Source organism: Mercurialis annua, linkage group LG6 (genome assembly GCF_937616625.2).
Source record: "Mercurialis annua linkage group LG6, ddMerAnnu1.2, whole genome shotgun sequence".
Classification (NCBI taxonomy): Eukaryota; Viridiplantae; Streptophyta; class Magnoliopsida; order Malpighiales; family Euphorbiaceae; genus Mercurialis; species Mercurialis annua.
In genome coordinates this window covers 15,482,866-15,500,859 of record NC_065575.1, presented here as the reverse complement: position 1 = coordinate 15,500,859, position 17,994 = coordinate 15,482,866, and the positions used below count along the sequence as shown (strand labels likewise).

Genomic DNA, 17,994 nt, shown 5'->3' with positions numbered 1-17,994 from the left:
CAATAGGCTGTGTGATCACCAGTATTGATACGAGTCTAGGCGTCTATGGTCAATGATTTAAAATGATAAATTGTGAATATCGATCGATTAATGGAATAAGGAGGACAAAAAGAAATGTGATAGACACAAGGTAACTCAGTTGAACTATCTCGGGACCTGTGTCTAGTGGGTAACTCGGTTGAACTATCTCGGGACCCACAACTTGGGATTAAGTAGTGACATGATGTAACTCGGTTGAACTATCTCGGGACTATGCCACGTGGTAGCGGGTAACTCCGGTCGAACTATCTCGGGACCTGGCCACTTGGACGATACGATTCGAAAAACAGTTATCGTCGATTATGTCAAATAAGTCCGTAGCTCTTGGGTTTAGGGTTTTGAACAGATCCGATATTGGAAACTATTAAATTATATTTTATGTTTATTTATGTTTAATTAATCGTTTATTATCGAAATATGTTTAAATACAAGTTTATTGTTGAAATATTTAGAAAAGTATGTTTTATCGTTAATGCGGCCTTATTTTAATTATAATACTGTTAGTAAATTGTGAACTCACTCAGCGTTGTTTGACCCCCCAATAGTGTTTCCTTTCAGGCTTAATATATAACGATGTGGTCGGGCTTCCATCCGTTGTTCCGGAAGTCTCAGTTATGGAGAGTCTTATTCTTCTTAGAGCTGTAGTAGTCATGATATAGTCGATAGCAAACGATTTGTGATTGTCTTATGCCCTGTACTAACGATGTATTTTTGAAAAGTGAACTATCCAGAAATTAATATATGGTATTTTATACAGGGTGTTTTGTGTGTTTTTAACAGGTGAAGTTTATTAAAGTTACAGCCGTTATGTTGCCAAATTTTTGAAAATAAAATACTTAAGTTTTATAATGATTTTTAAACGCGAAAAAGTTTTAGGTAAATTTAGGCTTGCTACGGGTTTTGGAACTAAAATTCCCATTCCCTAGCGCCGGTCGCGACCTGATTTTGGGTCGTGACAGTTCAAAAAAACCTGTATCATGTATTGTGCAAGCTTTTTCCCACCACTCTGAAAGGCCTGGCACAAGAATGGTACCAGATTTTGAAACCGGGATCAGTGATGACATTCAAGCAGTTCTCAGGAATGTTACAGGCCATGTTCGTGGCCTGCATTACTCAGAAAAAATTATCAACAGACCTACTAGCCATCATGTAGCTCAGAAAATATGTGGAGAGGTTTAATAAGGAAGCAATGCAGATAGAAGATCTGAGTCATGAGATCGCCTATACAGCGCTGCTCAACGGAACCACCAATTCTGACCTACGGAAGGAGTTGCTGTCCAAATCGCAAAGATCATTCACTGCACTAATGACTATCGCACACACACAAATTAGAGCGGATGACTGCCAAAGAGAAATAGCCAACCGACACAGAGGGAGAACGGAGGAAGGATCATCCTCAGAAAGAAGGAATAAGGATAGAGCTAATGAGCGATCGCCCAATGGAAAAAGGTTCGGAGACAAAGGAAACGACCGTTTTAGAGGCAAGCGATAAACGGACGAAGATAGACGATATACCCCCCTAAACACCACCAGAACCAACGTTTTATTCTGGGTGAAAGACAATCGGGAAAGAGTCAGATGGCCGAAGCAAATGAACGTTGCATCAGCAAACAAAAGAGATAACAGCAAATAGTGCGAGTTTCACAAAGACAACGGCCACACCACAAACGAATGCTGGCACCTAAAGGAGGAGATTGAAAAGCTGATAGAAAGAGGGTCCCTTGCTCAGTTCATAAAAAGGGACACCGAAACCAAAGAAGCGGAAGTAGACCGAAAGAGAGAACGCAGGGAAGAAGCTTCCCGAAGACCCAGGCCGGAGCTAGCAGGTGTAATAAATGTGATAATGAGTGGACCAATGGGAGGAGACAGTAATACCACTAGAAAAAAGGCGGCCAGAACGGTTTATTCAGTGAGTCCGGGTGCACCAGACATAAGGAGGTTCAGAAGCATATCTTTCTCAGAGGTCGATGGTCACGGCTTGTCATTGCCCCATGAAGATGCCCTAGTGGTAAAAGGGCGACTCAATAACTTTGAAGTATCCAGAATGCTGGTAGATACGGGAAGCTCGGTGAACATGATCACGATGGAAGTGTTCAACATAGTAGGACTCAAAAAGGAAAATCTGACACAAGTATCCACTCCATTAGTGGGACTCGGTGGCAAATCTGTGCATGTGGAAGGATCACTGGAAATAGATGTCCAACTGGGGGATAGGAAATATCTATAAAGAAATCTGAACGGAGTTCATGTTAGTCAAGATGGATTTCGCCTATAATGCGATCCTGGGAAGACCACTCTTACACGATACATGTGCATCCATCTGCATGAGGTATTTATTAATGAAAATCCCAACAAAAGAAGGCGAAGCAGAAGTAAGAGGATGTCAAAAATCAGCAAGGGAAGCATACTTCACGACCCTAAAAAAAGCTCATACAACACCACCGATATTGACAATAGAGCCCCCGGAAAAAACAGAAAGAGTCGAGCACTATGGGTGAACATCAAAGATAGAGCTGTTCACCGACAAAGAAATAGTGGAGGGAGACGAACTAGCCGCAGAAGTCAGAGAATCTCTGGCAGAGAACCTCAGAACACTCAAAAATTCATTCACCTGGACCACAGACGAGCTGGTAGGAGTAAACCCGGAAATCATATGCCATCGGCTGAACATAGCCTCGAACACAAAACCTGTGGTACAGAAGAAAAGAAGACACTCGCCCAAAAAACAGCTAGCTATCGTAGAGGAAATCGCTAAGCTGAAGGAAGCCAATGTGATTAAAGACGCACGTTACCCTCGATGGGTAGCTAACGTAGTAATGGTGAAAAAATCCAACGGCACTTACCGAATGTGTGTAGACTTAACGGACCTAAACAAAGCATGTTCCAAAGATAGCTTTCCATTGCCGAGCATCGATCAGCTGGTGGACTCCACAGCAGGCCATGCCCTATATGCCTTCTTAGATGCAAAAGCGGGATACCATCAAATACCCATGCCATTAAAAGATCAGGAAAATACGGCCTTTGTAAAAGACTAAGGGCTATTTTGTTACAAGATGATGCCCTTCGGCCTAAAAAATGCAGGTGCCACATACCTAATATTGGTAAACTCCATATTCAGAGATCAGATAGGAAAGCACATGGAGATCTATGTGGACGATATGATCGTTAAAAGCATAAGAGCGGAAGATCACCCGGCCAATGTGAAAACAGTCCTAGAAACACTAGAGAAGTACAAATTGAAGCTAAACCCAGAGAAATGTGTATTCAGGGTACCGGCAGGCAAGTTTCCGGGATACATGGTCTCTCAGCGAGGAATTGAAGCAACCCGGACAAAATCGAAGCAGTCTTGAAAATGACACCACCCAGAAGCATACATGAAGTCCACAAACTCAATGGACGGATCACCGCTCTAGGACGATTCATGTCCTGCTCGGCGAAGCGATGCCTACCTTTCTTCAAGACATTGAAGCAGATCAAGAACTTCACATGGATAACAGAATGTCAGACAGCATTTGAGGAATTGAAAAAGTTCCTCTCGTCACCTCCACTCCTGGCAAGACCGGAAAAGGGCGATATGTTATATTTATACATCTCCTGTTCCGACGAAACAATAGCAGGGGTACTAGTATCTGAGAAAGAGGGGGAACAGTTCCCGATCTATTACATTAGCAAAGTCCTAAGGGATGCAGAATTGAGATACCCAAAGTTGGAGAAATTGGCATTATGTGTATACACCGCCACAATCAAGCTCCGACATTATTTTGAGGGGCACCAGGTTATCGTCCGAACTGACCAACCACTAAGAAAGATCCTTTAAAAGGCAGAAACAAGTGGGCGAATAGCAGAATGGGCTATCAAGATAGGGAGCTTGGGCGTTACTTACGAAGCCCGGAAAGCCTTGAAGGCTCAGGCGCTGGCCGATTTCTTTGCAGAACTAACCTTCGCGGAACCAATAGAAGACAAGACGAACCCCTGGGAGATACATTTCGATGGCACGGTCTGTGGAGAAGGAGCAGGGATAAGCGTCATGCTCAAAGGGCCGGGGAAGGTCCAAATAGAATACTCGGCTAGACTTGAATATCCAGTCTCTAACAACGTAGCAGAATATGAGGCACTATTAGCAAGGCTACAATTATGTGAAGAACTCAACATATCAGAGGCTCGAATATACAGCGAATCACAACTGGTTGTGAACCAGGTATTGGGGAGTTTTGAAGTAAAAAAAACCACATTAAAGAAGTACGCCAAGCAAGCCAAAGCCTTCTTGGTCGTTGCAACAGATACCCAGAGCAATGAATGGAAGAGCAGATGAGTTGGCAAAGTGGGCTGCAACAAAAAATTACGAGTCAATAAAGAACATCCCCCATGAAATCAAGCGACAACCTAGTTTCCAAGAGGAAATTGAAGAGGGAGAAGTACTGATGATAGACGGAGAAGAAACCTGGATGACTCCCATCACGGCATATTTGGCTAATGGAGTGCTTCCCGAAGATAGGAAGGATGCAAGGAAGATAGTGATATTATCAGCCAAGTTTGGCATTTACAATGGCCAGCTGTACAAACGGTCATTCACACATCTGTGACTAAGATGTGTTAACAAAGAAGAAGGAGATTCCATCCTAAGGGAATTACATGAGGGGACCTGTGGAGAACATGATGGGGCTTCGACCCTGGTCAGAAAGGCCCTACTACAGGGCTACTATTGGCCCAAAATAAAGGAACAGGCGATAACACTAGTGAAGGGATGCTGGCCATGTCAACAGCACGCTTTGGTGCCGAGAAAACAAGCATCGAAAATGAAGCCAATAGACAGTGCATGGCCCTTCTCCCAATGGGGAATGGATATCTTAGGACCGCTCCCTCTGGCCACAGGACAGGGGAAATTCCTAGTAGTGGCAATCGACCACTTCACAAAATGGATAGAGGCGAAACCCCTGACAAAAATCACACAACTGAGAATAAGTAACTTTTTCTTTAGATCTATCTTGTGCAGGTTCGGAATACCAAAAGTGTTGATAACGGACCACGGGAAGCAGTTTGACTCAGCCAAATTCAAAAAGTTCTACGCAGAATATCAGATCGACTTAAGGTTCACTTCGGTCTATCATCCATAATCAAATGGACAAACCGAAGTGGCCAACAGAATCTTACTGGCAGGATTGAAGAAAAGGCTCGATGAATACCAAGGGAGATGGGTGGAAGAACTCTACAGTGTCCTATGGAACTACCGTACCACCCCAAGAGAATCAACAGGCGAAACTCTGTTCGCCCTAGCATATGGAACAGAAGCTGTGATCCCAGTAGAAATCGGCGCTCCTACACCAAGAACCAAAGACAGTAAACTGTACTTGGAAGAAAACGAAGCAGAACTAAGAAACAACCTAGACCTCTTGGTTGAAAAGATCAACAAGTCAGATATAAGAATGGAGGCCTACAGGCACAAAATGGCTAAACACTTCAACAACGGTGTGAAGAAAAGAATATTCAAGCTAGGCGACCTCGTCATGAGAAAGACCGAAGTTAAGAAGGGAGAAGCAGGGAGCAGAAAACTTCAACCCAATTAGGAAGGACCTTACAACATCACCAAAATCATCAAAGAAGGGACATTCAAACTCACCAATTCATTTGGAAGAACCATCCCCCGCACTTGGAACACAAACAACCTAAGAAAGATTTATAAGTTTTTCTCAGAAATTTGTCACTCGATGTATTTTCTATTAGTTCCTAGGATCCATTTTTCCTAGGAATACATATTTTAAATTCCTCCAAGTGATAATTCATCACAATGTATGCATTTAAATTCCTCAAAGTGATACTTCATCACAGTTATTGTATCTGAATTCCTCCAAAGTGATGTTTCATCACCAAGTATTTTAATCTACCCTTGCTCGGACAAGGAAAGTTCATGAATTTTGTCTCTTTAATTTTAAATTATCATTTCCAAAAGGGAGGACTGACGAGTTCGACCCCTAAAAAAATATATACGTATGATCTAAGTCTAGATCGCCAATGAATAAAAAGATTAAAAAAAAATCTGAAGCAAACAATAAACAAACACTCCTCAAAATAATAAAATGCAGAACAAGCATAATAAGGAGAAATATATATGTCACGACCCAAAACTATTGAGCCGCAACCGGCGCTAGGGAACGGGAGTGGTAGCTCCGGAATCCGTAGCAAGCCTAATATCACAATTTATTTTTCGCAAAAATAATATAAAATAAACAATATCAAACAACGAAAGAAAATGTACATATAATTATACATTTACACTAACTGTATCAAAACCTCGCGGGCTCTAGTTACCGTACCCTGTACGAACTGGCCTCGCGGTACTATATACATCAGTTAGTGTTTCAAACATCTCACCGGCACCTGGGGCCGTGGATCATATACTAAACACGTAGCCTATCAAAATGCATATAAAACAATAACAGCAGTTAATATATACAATCAAAATGAACTGCTGTCTAGGCTATTATACTATCGACACAGGACCACTACTGCAGCACTCACAGAAGTCAGAAACTAATATATACAACTGACTTCTGGACTTCAAAATTGGCCTCTAGCTAAGTCCACAAGCTAAGCACCTGAAAGACATCAAAGGTGAGGGGTCAGTATTTGGAGAAATACTGAGTGAGTTGACATTTACTAACAGTATTAATATAAAAACATAGCATCGCATCTCAAGAAAATATTAATATAAAACATATAAACATGTATTTGATCCGTGTGAAACTAATATCCTAGCATGCGACACATCTCTCGAATAATCATATATCATTCAACCCAATCGTAAATATCAATTGCGAGTCCAACTCGCTGGTGGCCCAGCCACTAGATACGGGGACTTCCAGGCTACACCGTAGCCGAGTTCACTCTCGTATAGAAATCATATACCCAATCGTAAATTTCATAATCATCATCAGCTCCCAGCTGTGTCAAGTCATTTCTCAATGCAAACATACTAGACTGACTCGATACTGGTGATCACACAGCCTATTGACACCCAATAGGTAGCTAGTTTTTTCGGATCGCATACTAGTTCTCGCATATAGAAATTAAATAAACATATAACATCCAATCAATTGTATATAATGCGATGCATGAAAACAATATATATATATTTTCATAAAATAATTTTAATATATATAATACATGAAAGTAAAAGTACAACTCACAGTGACCGCTATCCAATCAATAACGAAGTCAATATGATAATATGCCCGTGCTAGACCACGTCGGCTGACCCCACCGTTTGCTGACACGTCTGATACATATAGATCAAATACACGTTTAATACATAAACGTGAACCTTAAAAACCTAAAACCCTAGGTTATAGATTTAAGTTATCACCCCTTTCGTTTCGTATTCGTTTCTCTCAATTTTGATAACTTCTTGATCGGATTCTTACTTAATCGATGAACTTATCTTGACTATTTATTATGTTAATGTTCATTTATATAATGTTTTATAGCTATTTCAAAACATTTCACTGAGTTTCACACTCAAATCAAGCTATCGGAGGTCCTTTTTCACTCCCGGAAGTCCCACGGAGATCCGGGTCGAGTTAGGGCACGTCGTGTCACCTTGGCACGTCGTGCCCTTCAATTTTTATGAAGGGCACGTCGTGCCCTTCATGGTGCACGTCGTGCACCCCCTTGGTGCACGTCGTGCACCCTTGTGGTGCACGTCGTGCGCCTGCACGACGTGCTGAAGTGCAGCACGTCGTGCACCGACGTGTGCAGCGTTTTTCCGGCACTTCCGGACCATTTCCGGGGCTCTAAAACTCCCTAAACTCACACCAATACATACCCACTTCATTTAAACACTTATTCTATCATTCTACAATCCAAAAACATCAAAACCAACAATTTTAAGCTTAATCTCAAATCTTAAAAAGAAACAGCCCCAAAACCTACTGTTTTCGCACCATATATCGATCTCTTACCTTGATTTGATGCCCGGAAAAGATGGAGCTTTCAATTCCGAAGAGATCGCCGCGAAAATCGTCCGAAACGGACGCCGAACGGAGAAACGGCGAGCAACCGAACTTGATCGAAGGGTTTTTGACGTTCTGGATCGTTCTTCACTTCTCCTTCTGATTCTTCTTATTCATATCTTCTCATTTATATATCACTTGGCTAATTTGTTAATTTAACCCCTAATTTCTTCATTTGTTACCAATTATCTTTCAAACTTTTCTTTCGTACGATTTAGTCCATACCTAAATCGATAAACTCTTTTATTATGACTTATAAGTATTATTTATATCCGATAAACAATACGAATCCCAATATTAATATTTTCCCGTCAAAATTTATAAATTTCCATTTTCGACATAAAGTGGCTAAATTACCACTTTGGTCCCTGCACTTTATTCTGGGCTTTTCTTAACATTTTTCCTTTTAATTCCAATTTTACTTTAGAATTGAAATATAACCTTGATTTCCGCATAATTAATTTCCCAAAACCGACCTACTTGAAACTTATTTACTTTATCTTTTCAAAAATTCTTCTAATATTGCCGCTCTGGCGAATCAAAATTGGACACGTGGTCCAACTAGCTAATTAATTATTTTTGGGTATTACAATATATATTGAAAAAAAGGATGAAATACATCCTCAAGAAATTACAAAGGAAAATAAAATTCCTGTACAAAAAAATAATAATAAACTCCTAAAGCTTGGTCTCCGGCTCGACCTTCTCCTGGTTACCCTCCTTATCCTTCTTGGAAACAGTCGGGTCAAATAATCTCTCCTGCGAACTCCGCCTGGCTGAAGTAGAAACATTTACAACAAGATTGCCAGAACGGGTGGGAGAAGGGATATTAGCGAGACTAAGTGGATCAGTCCCAGGAAAAATAGAGTCCAAATCAGAGGGACGATCCAACAAATCCAGAGCAGCAAAAGGGCGCTCAAAAGAAATAATCAAACTGAAGTCTTTCTCTTCGGGACTCCCCCCCAAACCAGGAACAAAAGATGAAAGGAGTGGCTTCTCACCAACCTTGACAAACTCACTAGCAGCTTTGGCTGGCTGCTTGCCAACCTCAGTAGAGCCCATAGCAACGTCATCACTCTTCTCCGCCTCGAAAGAGACAAACAAATCTTCAGGAGAGTCTGGCTCACTTTCACTATTGGCCCCAGAAGGAAAGCCATACAAAAAGCTGGAATCGCCTTCAGGATGACGCTCTAAATACATCTCCACGGTAGCTTCAGTGAAGTCAGTCAGGTCATTAGCAAGTTGGTTTGTGTTTTAGCGACGCCTCTCCTTCTCACGAGCCAGCCTACCTCGCTTTAAGTAAAGCTTCCTCTCAGCAACGAACAACTTCTCGGTAAGAGCCGAAACTGTGGTGTCGAACTCTTTTTTCAGATCGATATAATCCGTCTCCTTCACCATCAGCTTTGCCGCCAAATCTGTACCTTCTTTTTTCAAACAGGCGACCTCGCCCTTAAACTCCTTTTGCTGATTAACAGCCTCCTCCCTCTCCTTAGACAACCTGTCCACATCAGCAAGAAGAGAACTTTGCTTGAGGGTGCATCCGCCATGCTCAGTGTGAAGGGAATCATACTTCCCCTTCAAAATCTTATACTCCGTCTTTATCTTCACTTGCATCTCCTCATCGTTCGGACGGTTGGAACGATATTGACGGAGGGCGAAAGCAGTCTAAAATAATAACAAAAAATAGAGTGAAAAAAAAATGAAATGAATACACACATAAAAGAAAAGAAACTCACCCTCAGCAGGCCGGTGAAACAATCATCAATCAGCACATTGCCTGGCCTCTTCAAGTAGTAATCAACGTCGGAAGGACAACAGGAGACCCTAAAAATGTCGGCAGCAACGACAGGATAACGGCTGGTTGCATCCACCCCATATTTTAAAAGGAGTATGTCGACCTAAGTGACTATAACGTCCTTCCGAGGTCTCTTCATAGAAGGACCTTCCTCAACAGCAGCATCATTCCCGGATGAGGGAGCTCGCCTTTTCTGACTTGATGAGGAAGTCATGATGCCTTGAGGAGGAGGAGTAGACTTGGTTTGCTTCTCCTTCGGAGGAACCTCTGACATCTTATTTTTTCTCTTGCCTGTATAAGATGGTAGAGCAGGAGGAGGAGGAATTATGGCAGGATCCTTGATCTTGAAACCAGGGAGCACTACCCTGGAAGAAGCAGGAGGAATTGAGACATCGCCGTCATCCTTCCGGGAAGAAGGTGGCTTATTAAGGTGTTAGAGGCAGCTTCGCCCGCCTTCTTGACAGCCTCCCCTTTAGCTTCGGATGGCTTAACAAGGACAGCTTGGGCGGCGGCCTCCCTTTCCCGAGCCTCTTTTTCTCGACGAGCTCTTCTGTCCTCCATGACCTTCTATTGAAGCTCCATAAAATTCGGCACTGAGAAAACAAGGAAAATAAACGGGGATCAGGAAAGAAGAATCAAAAGTTAAGAAAAAGTAGAGACTTCATGGTACAAACAGGGTACCAGAAGGACTAGAAGGCATAGAAGAGTTAGTAAAGGGAGAAGAAAGAGGTGGTTCGCCTCCGTCATAGGGCTAATCTTCACTACTAGGCGAAGACTCTTTTCACCCTCTGCTCTCTTATTTTTCTTGGAAGCAACATCTTTATCCCAACCAAAATAGGAGGCAATCAAGTTCACCACATGCATCTTATCACGACCTCGAAGCAGAAGCAGCGTCTCTTGGTCAGTTTCGCTCAACTTCACCTTATCCAGCTTTCTTGGCCCTTCCAAGAACTTATTTGGAATGGAGCCCCAACCCCCTTTGTTCTTGGCAATAACAAAGCAACCTTTCCACCGCTCCAGAGAATTGGGAAGGCCACTAAAGAGAGATCGGCCAGGTTGCAGATAAAAGAACTCATCGTCCTTCTTCCTTTAAAGAGAATAGATGGAACGGACAATATCATAACCGACCTCCCTCTTCAAATGAAGCCCACAAATGAAAATCCCTGTCAAATGCTGATGTGCATTAAGATGAAGCTGACCTAGTGGGATCTTAAAATGATCAAGCACCATTTGTGTGAAGCCATCAAGTGGTAGCCTTAAGCCAGCCTCAAAGTCTTGAATAAAGATCAATTGTTCATCATCATCCAGGATCTGGTCATCGGCAGAACCTTTGGATGGAATCCTCAGCTCGATAGAAGAAGGAATCTCATACCTCGCCCTAATCCATACAAGGGCGCTCTGGCCCAGGACGATAGGCCACTCAGACAAAGGCTTATTCTTCTTAGAGGTCGACCCAGAAGATACTTTACGTCTTTTAAGAACAAATTCCTCCTCATCCTCTTCATCATCGCCCTCTTCACCATCGTCATCACCTTCTAGAAGAACCTCGCATTCCGATTCTCTGTTACTGACCCCCAACAAATTGTCAGTAGCCTCCGCACCAGACACACCCTCCTCGCTGTCAGAAACCACCCTTTGGGATAACCCTTCCTCATCAAAGACAAGATCAACCAGGGTTGCAAGAGGAGCCGGATAGGTGGAATCACTAGAAGAACTCTCAGAGGAAGAAGAAGAAGAAGAAGTAGACGAAGAAACCCTCGAAGGAGACATTCTTAAATACAAAACGAGACGGGAGCAGAAAATAAAAGAAAACGAAGAAGAAGGAATACAAGAAGACAAGCAAAAACAACTGATGCACTTACTGATAAAAGAAGAAAGTCTGTCTCTAAATGACTTGAAGAAGGCCTGGCTGAAAAAACGATAGACAGAAAAAGAAGCAAATTGGCAAAATATATGAGCAAGAATGAAAAATCGAAAATAAATATTACCTCTTTTTATATGTCAAGTCAGATATAGGGCACTCAAGTACCTGGTGGCAGAAAATAAGTTCCTTGAAACAATCAATCAGTTAATGGGGAAACCCAAGGGTCGTGTTCATTTATATGCCATAACTGTGGAAAACGCTTAAAATTCGTAACTGCTGAAAACGTTTGAAATTCAAATCATTTCAAAAAAATTTGAAATTTGAATTTTGAAAAGAAGTGCTTCAAGTCTTTGACTTAGCAAGATCACTGGGGGGGACATTTGATACCGACCTGCGAATATCCAAACTTCAGGCATCGCCTAGATAATACTATGCTTGCCTATTTGAGCCTCTGACATACTCATCCCCTAGATAATACCCTGATCGCCCATTCTGTCTTGAACAGACATCTCCCATCCTGCTTCAAGCTGATCTCGCCAACTTTGTTTTCTCCACATTCCACTACCCGAAATAATCGGGGAACGTGTCCTGAGCACTATCAGAGATCGTGGGATAAACCCACAATCTGCTAGATAACAACCGCCATGAATTCATTATAAATAGAAGTCATGGAATGCTTGAGAAGGTACGCACAAATCAGACATAAATACATATACACTCATTTACCTACCAAAAAACCCTCACTGACTTAGGCATCGGAGTGGCTTTCAGGCAAAACCAGCCTGAGGTCCTTTGGGCTTACATTTGCTACTTGTGTAGGAAAACAATACAGGCGACCTCTACAGTTTGGCCTGTATCAATATTGATATTTAGTTTACATTAAGTTGACATTAAGTTTACATTTAGTTGATATTAAGTGTACACTGAGGGTATATTAAATTTACATTAGTTCATATTATGTTAATTTTTAAAATTGTAATAATTTACTCAAAAAATTACTTCGAATTGACATTTAGTTTATATTAAGTTTTCATTGAACTGATATTAAGTCGACATGATTCTAAGTTTACATTGAGTTGATATTAAGTTAATTTTTAAAGGCTTAAATGCACCAAAAATCACGAACTATCGCGTGTTTTTGGTATTTGACACGAACTTTAATTTTGGCATAAAAATACACGAACTATTTGAATTTTTGCATATAAGACGAAGTTTGTATTTTTTTTTTGAAAAACGATGTCATTTTAGGAAATAAATGGTGTCGTTTTATGTCTAATACGGTACCCGTGTTATTATTGCAAAAATCAGATAGTTCGTGTATTTTTATGCCAAAATTAGAAGTTTGTGTCAAATACCAAAAACACGCGATAGTTCGTGATTTTTGGTGCATTTAAGCCTTATGATTTAAAATTATAATAATTTACTAAAAAATTTACTTTGAATTGACATTTAGTTTACTTACAGTTTACATTTAATTGACGTTGAGTCGACGTTGAGTTTATATTAAATTTACAGTGAGTTGATATTAAGTTATATTTCAAAATTATAATAATTTACTAAAAACATTACTTCGGATTGACATTAGGTTTACATTGAGTTGACATTAGGTTTATATTGTATTTACATTAGGTTTACTTTGAGTTGACATTGAATTGTCATTGAGTTGACATCCGTCACCGAATCCTATCTTATGTACAGTGAAGCCGAGTCGCAAGAGATCCATTCTCAGACGATACCGGACTCCCGCCCAAAGGGCCAAACCAAACGAAACAGGCGGCTGAAGCCACAGGATCTGCCTCGAATGGAATACCACATCATCTGACAGGAAGAATACTCAATCCCTGAGGACTCGGACAAAGCGCGTCAACCCTGGAATTCAGACAGATTACCAGATCTACTAAATATCCTCGAGTCCCTTTACTATTTGGATACAAACTCCAACTTAGGAAGTTGATCTCCAACTTCGGAAGACGAGACTATTTAGGAAGACGTTCCTAAATAGGACTCATGTCTGAATAAGTAATATAACTCCTAATCAGGGTCAAACCCTACAAAATAGCACTCACCTTCCTATTACAACTCTACAAGGTATACTATCATCTACTATAACAGGAGTTTTAAGTATGCCTAACCAAACAACTATAATATATACACAAAACTCTTCTTTAGCTCAATACTGACTTTGGCATCTTATAGTTAATCGGACAACCACCGTCTGGTTAACTTCTACCTTGTTTTACAGGTCATACATCCGGATCAAAAGGCAGACTCCATCAATTGGCGCCGTGTGTGCGAAAAGCTTAACAAACTTCAACTCGAAGGAGCTTTTCTGAACTCAAACAAATTCTATTGAAGAAGATAACTTCTGACGGGATAAACCTGAAAAACAAGTTAATAAGCACATCGTGCTACAAGAAATGGAAGACACAGGAATCCATAATTCCACCTCGAGTGACTTTCGATGAAGAGAATTTTGGAAGAATCACAGAGGCGCATAACGAAGCCCTGGTGGTGGCCATGATTGTCGAGCTCTGGAACGTAGAAAGGATATTGGGTGATGAAGGAAGTGTTATCAACCTGATGACAAGAAAAGCCTACGAGAGCCTTGGGAGGGTTCCTGCTGAACAGAAAAGGAATGTTATTCCGGTGACTGGGTTTTGTGGATCTCCTACCAAACCCATGGGAACAATTTTGCTCGATGTCAAGCTGAGAAGAGCAAGAAAAAACGAAGAATTACCCACACAGTTCAGCGTCGTAGATATCGACCTACCATACAAAACAATATTGGGGAGGCCATTCCTCCACGATTCAGCAGCCATAACAAGCGTGAAAGCGCTCACAATGAAGATACCAACGAAGAAGGGAATCATTACGGTACAAGGAAACCGAACCGCGGAAAGAGAATGCTACAATCAAGCGATAAAGGAGTCCATCGAAACCTAACCGATTGAGGAAATCCTCAATCATGATATCAAAGAAAAACAAACAGCCCCGGAGGGCGAGCCAAAGAAGTTGGAGCTTAATGAGGAGAAGAAAGAGAATTTGGGAATTGGCATGAACCCCAAAATTGAAGATGAAATCACGACGATGCTAAAAAGGAATTTTGGAACGTTCGCCGCCAAGGTTTCAGAAATCGTCGGAATAGACTCGCACGTCATAACCCACAAGTTGAATATGGAAGAGACGGGGAATCCTGTTGGACAAAAGAAAAGGAAATTCTCTGAAGAAAAACAAAGAATAATAGCTGACGAAGTGGAGAAACTAAAAAAAAACAGGATTCATCAGAGAAGTACACTACCCAGTGATCTTGAAAAAAGCGAATGAAAAAAAAGGATGTGTGTAGATTATACGGATTTAAATAAAGCATACCCAAGGGCAGTTATCCACTGCCGGACATCGACCAACTGGTCGACTCTACCGCAGGACACGCGATGTACAGCTTGGTGGATGCCGCCAAAGGCTATCACCAGATTCAAATGAAGGAGCAAGACCAGGAAAAAGCATCATTCATAACGGAAGGAGGGGCCTATTGTTACACAACAATGCCCTTCGGATTAAAGAGTGCATGAGCGACATACCAATGGCTTATGAACTGCATGTCCAAAGACGAGATCAGAAAGCGAGTCCAAGTATACATGGACGACTTGATAATAAAGAGCAAAAATGCGGAAAGCCATGCTAAAGACCTGGAAGAAACATTTATGATCCTGAACAAGTTTGGGATGAAGCGGAATCCGGACAAATGCATGTTTGGAGTACAGAGAGGAAAGTTCCTGAAATTCATGATATCCTAGAGAGGAATAGAGGCGAATCCAGAAAAGATCAAAGAGATAATGGACATGAAGGCACGCCGAAATATAAATGAAGTTCAAAAACTCAATGGGCGAATCACCTCACTCGGAAGATTCGTGTCCTGCTCGGCCAAAGATGTCTGCCATTCTTCAAAGCCCTGAAAGGAACTCAAAAATTTGAATGGAATAAGGATTGCGAAGAGGCGTTCGAAGAACTAAAGAAATTCTTGACCACACCACCGCTACTGAGTCGACCACTAAAAGAAGAAACGCTCTACTTATACATTTGCGCAAGAAAGGAAACCATAGGGACAGTGCTAGTAAGAGAGGAAGATGGCGAGCTAAAGCCGATTTATTATATAGCCGAGTCCTGAAGGGTGCGGAAACGAGATGCCTATAAATAGAAAACATGGCGCTCGTCGTAGTAATTACAAAAAAAAAATTGAAATACTACTTCCAGAGCTATAATGTGGTAGTAAGAACAAACCAGCCTCTGCGAAAGGCGATACAGAGACCCAAAACGTCTGGACGACTCTTCCATTGGTCCATCCAACTAAGTGAGCATGACATCCGATACGAACCCCGCCCAACATTCAAAGCACAGGCTTTGGCGGATTTCGTAGCCGAGATCACTCCCGGCGAACAAGAAGAATCTGTACGCGAACTACTATGGGAATTGCATGTAGAATGAGCTTCTATTGAAAAAGGATCAGGAGCTGGAGCTATTCTCAAAGGCCCGGAGAGATGAAAATTGAATACAGAGTAAATATTGGATTCGCCGCCAGCAATAACGCTGCAGAATATGAAGCCCGGATCGTTGGACTCGGCTTAGCTTTGGAAATAAAAACGGAAATCCTGAAGATCTACAGCGACTCTCAACTAGTAGTAAATCAAGTCAAAGGCGAGTACCAGGCTAAAGAAACAAGAATGGTAGAATACTTGGCAAAGATCATGAAATTACTCCGTAGATTTGAAGCACATGGAGGACAGTGGGAAATTATATAGATCCCACGAGAACAAAATACTGACGCTGACGCCATCGCCAAATCAGCATCTGAATTAGGAGATCTATTCATGAAAATGCAACTAAAGGAAACTCTCGAGCCGCCAAGCATCAACGAAGAGGAAATAATTGTTATCGATGAAGCCGACTCCTGGATGACCCCGTTAATCAAATATCTAGACCAAGGAGAGATATTGACAGACAACGTTGAAGCCATCTGAGTCATCCGCAAATGAGCCAACTACTTGTACCTTAATGGAGTTCTTTATCGAACTTCCCTAACACACCCTCGGGCGAGATGTGTCTCGCCCGAAAGCGGAAGCCTAAGCCTAAAAGAGATTCATGAAGGGATATGCAAAGCACACGAAGGAGCGATCACCATCGCAAGAAAAACGATGCTTCAAGGGTACTACTGGCCGACTATTGAAGAGGATGCAAAAGCATTAGTGAAAAAATATGATAAATGCCAAAGACATGACTACGTCAGCCACAGGTAAGTGGTACCACAAGGGTCTCTTGAGAGTCCTTGGCCATTCACCATGATGGATACAGCACCAAAATAGTACACAAGATCCACATAGGTGGCGTTGACTCAGAGACAAGCCCAAAGTCATTGACTCAATACGCGGTGTTAACCGCATAATATCTCCGGAAGATCAGAAAACACCTTTATCCCGTGAATTAGGGATAAGGACGGATTTTACCAAATCTTAACAAGAAGATGAACTCTAATCAGTAACGAGACTCATACTACAACACAATGACTATCTATTATATATTGATAGACCTAGGTCAGGTAAAGGACTTTTAACTACGCATATTTACTCGAAACTCTTATCAATTCAGTCTATCTGACTTAGGCATCAGAGGGTGTCCGAGCCAACACCGTCTCAAATCCTTTTAACCTATCTTTTCTGTGTAGAATAAAGATCACACTCAGACCGGCCATATCAAGACCGGATCAAGCATCATCGGAACCATCATTTGGCGCCGTCTGTGGGAACGATAATTCGTTCTTGAATAAATTTATTTTTGGTTTTCGGTGATAGACAACCATAAAAAAGACTGGAAAGTAAGAGTGGAAGTCAACAAATTATAGCAAAAGTTGCTATCAAAAGGTAATATATGAAGTTGTCAAATCAAGAAAGTTTAGTTCATCCAAACTTCTTCATCTCTCTGTGTCATAGAAGGAAAAGTTACCATGTACCAGACGCAGACACCAATGCAACTAGAAAAAAACAAACAGATAAGTTTTTTCTTTTATATCACTGGTATTCAAAGTGGCAACCTTATGATTCTTGTAGAATAACGTTTAATCGTATCGATATTATGGATCTACTAAATTAAAATATTAAAGCAATGAAATAAAAAAAATTACTTTATTATACTAGCAATAAAATTTACTTGTTGAATCATTTTTACCGAAGCTTGCAATGATTAAAATGTTGTTTAATGGAATTTCAGAAGAGTGTGAAAGTCAAACTACTGTGACAGTC

The 17,994-nt window shown here is 41.3% G+C and overlaps 2 protein-coding genes across 2 annotated transcripts; both read left to right on the top strand.

The window, feature by feature from the left end:
* Nucleotides 1–1,228: 1,228 nt before the first annotated feature.
* On the top strand, nucleotides 1,229–2,266 carry LOC126687652 (uncharacterized). Its single transcript, XM_050382208.1, has 2 exons — nucleotides 1,229–1,520; nucleotides 1,689–2,266. Exons 1-2 carry the CDS (start codon nucleotides 1,229–1,231, stop codon nucleotides 2,264–2,266), a joined length of 870 nt encoding a protein of 289 aa, XP_050238165.1.
* A 1,125-nt stretch (nucleotides 2,267–3,391) lies between these two features.
* Nucleotides 3,392–5,603, top strand: LOC126687650 (uncharacterized). The gene is made up of 6 exons (XM_050382207.1): nucleotides 3,392–3,814; nucleotides 3,860–4,237; nucleotides 4,320–4,553; nucleotides 4,718–5,001; nucleotides 5,033–5,128; nucleotides 5,183–5,603. The coding sequence occupies exons 1-6, from the start codon at nucleotides 3,392–3,394 to the stop codon at nucleotides 5,601–5,603; spliced, it is 1,836 nt and encodes a 611-aa protein (XP_050238164.1).
* Nucleotides 5,604–17,994: the final 12,391 nt, after the last annotated feature.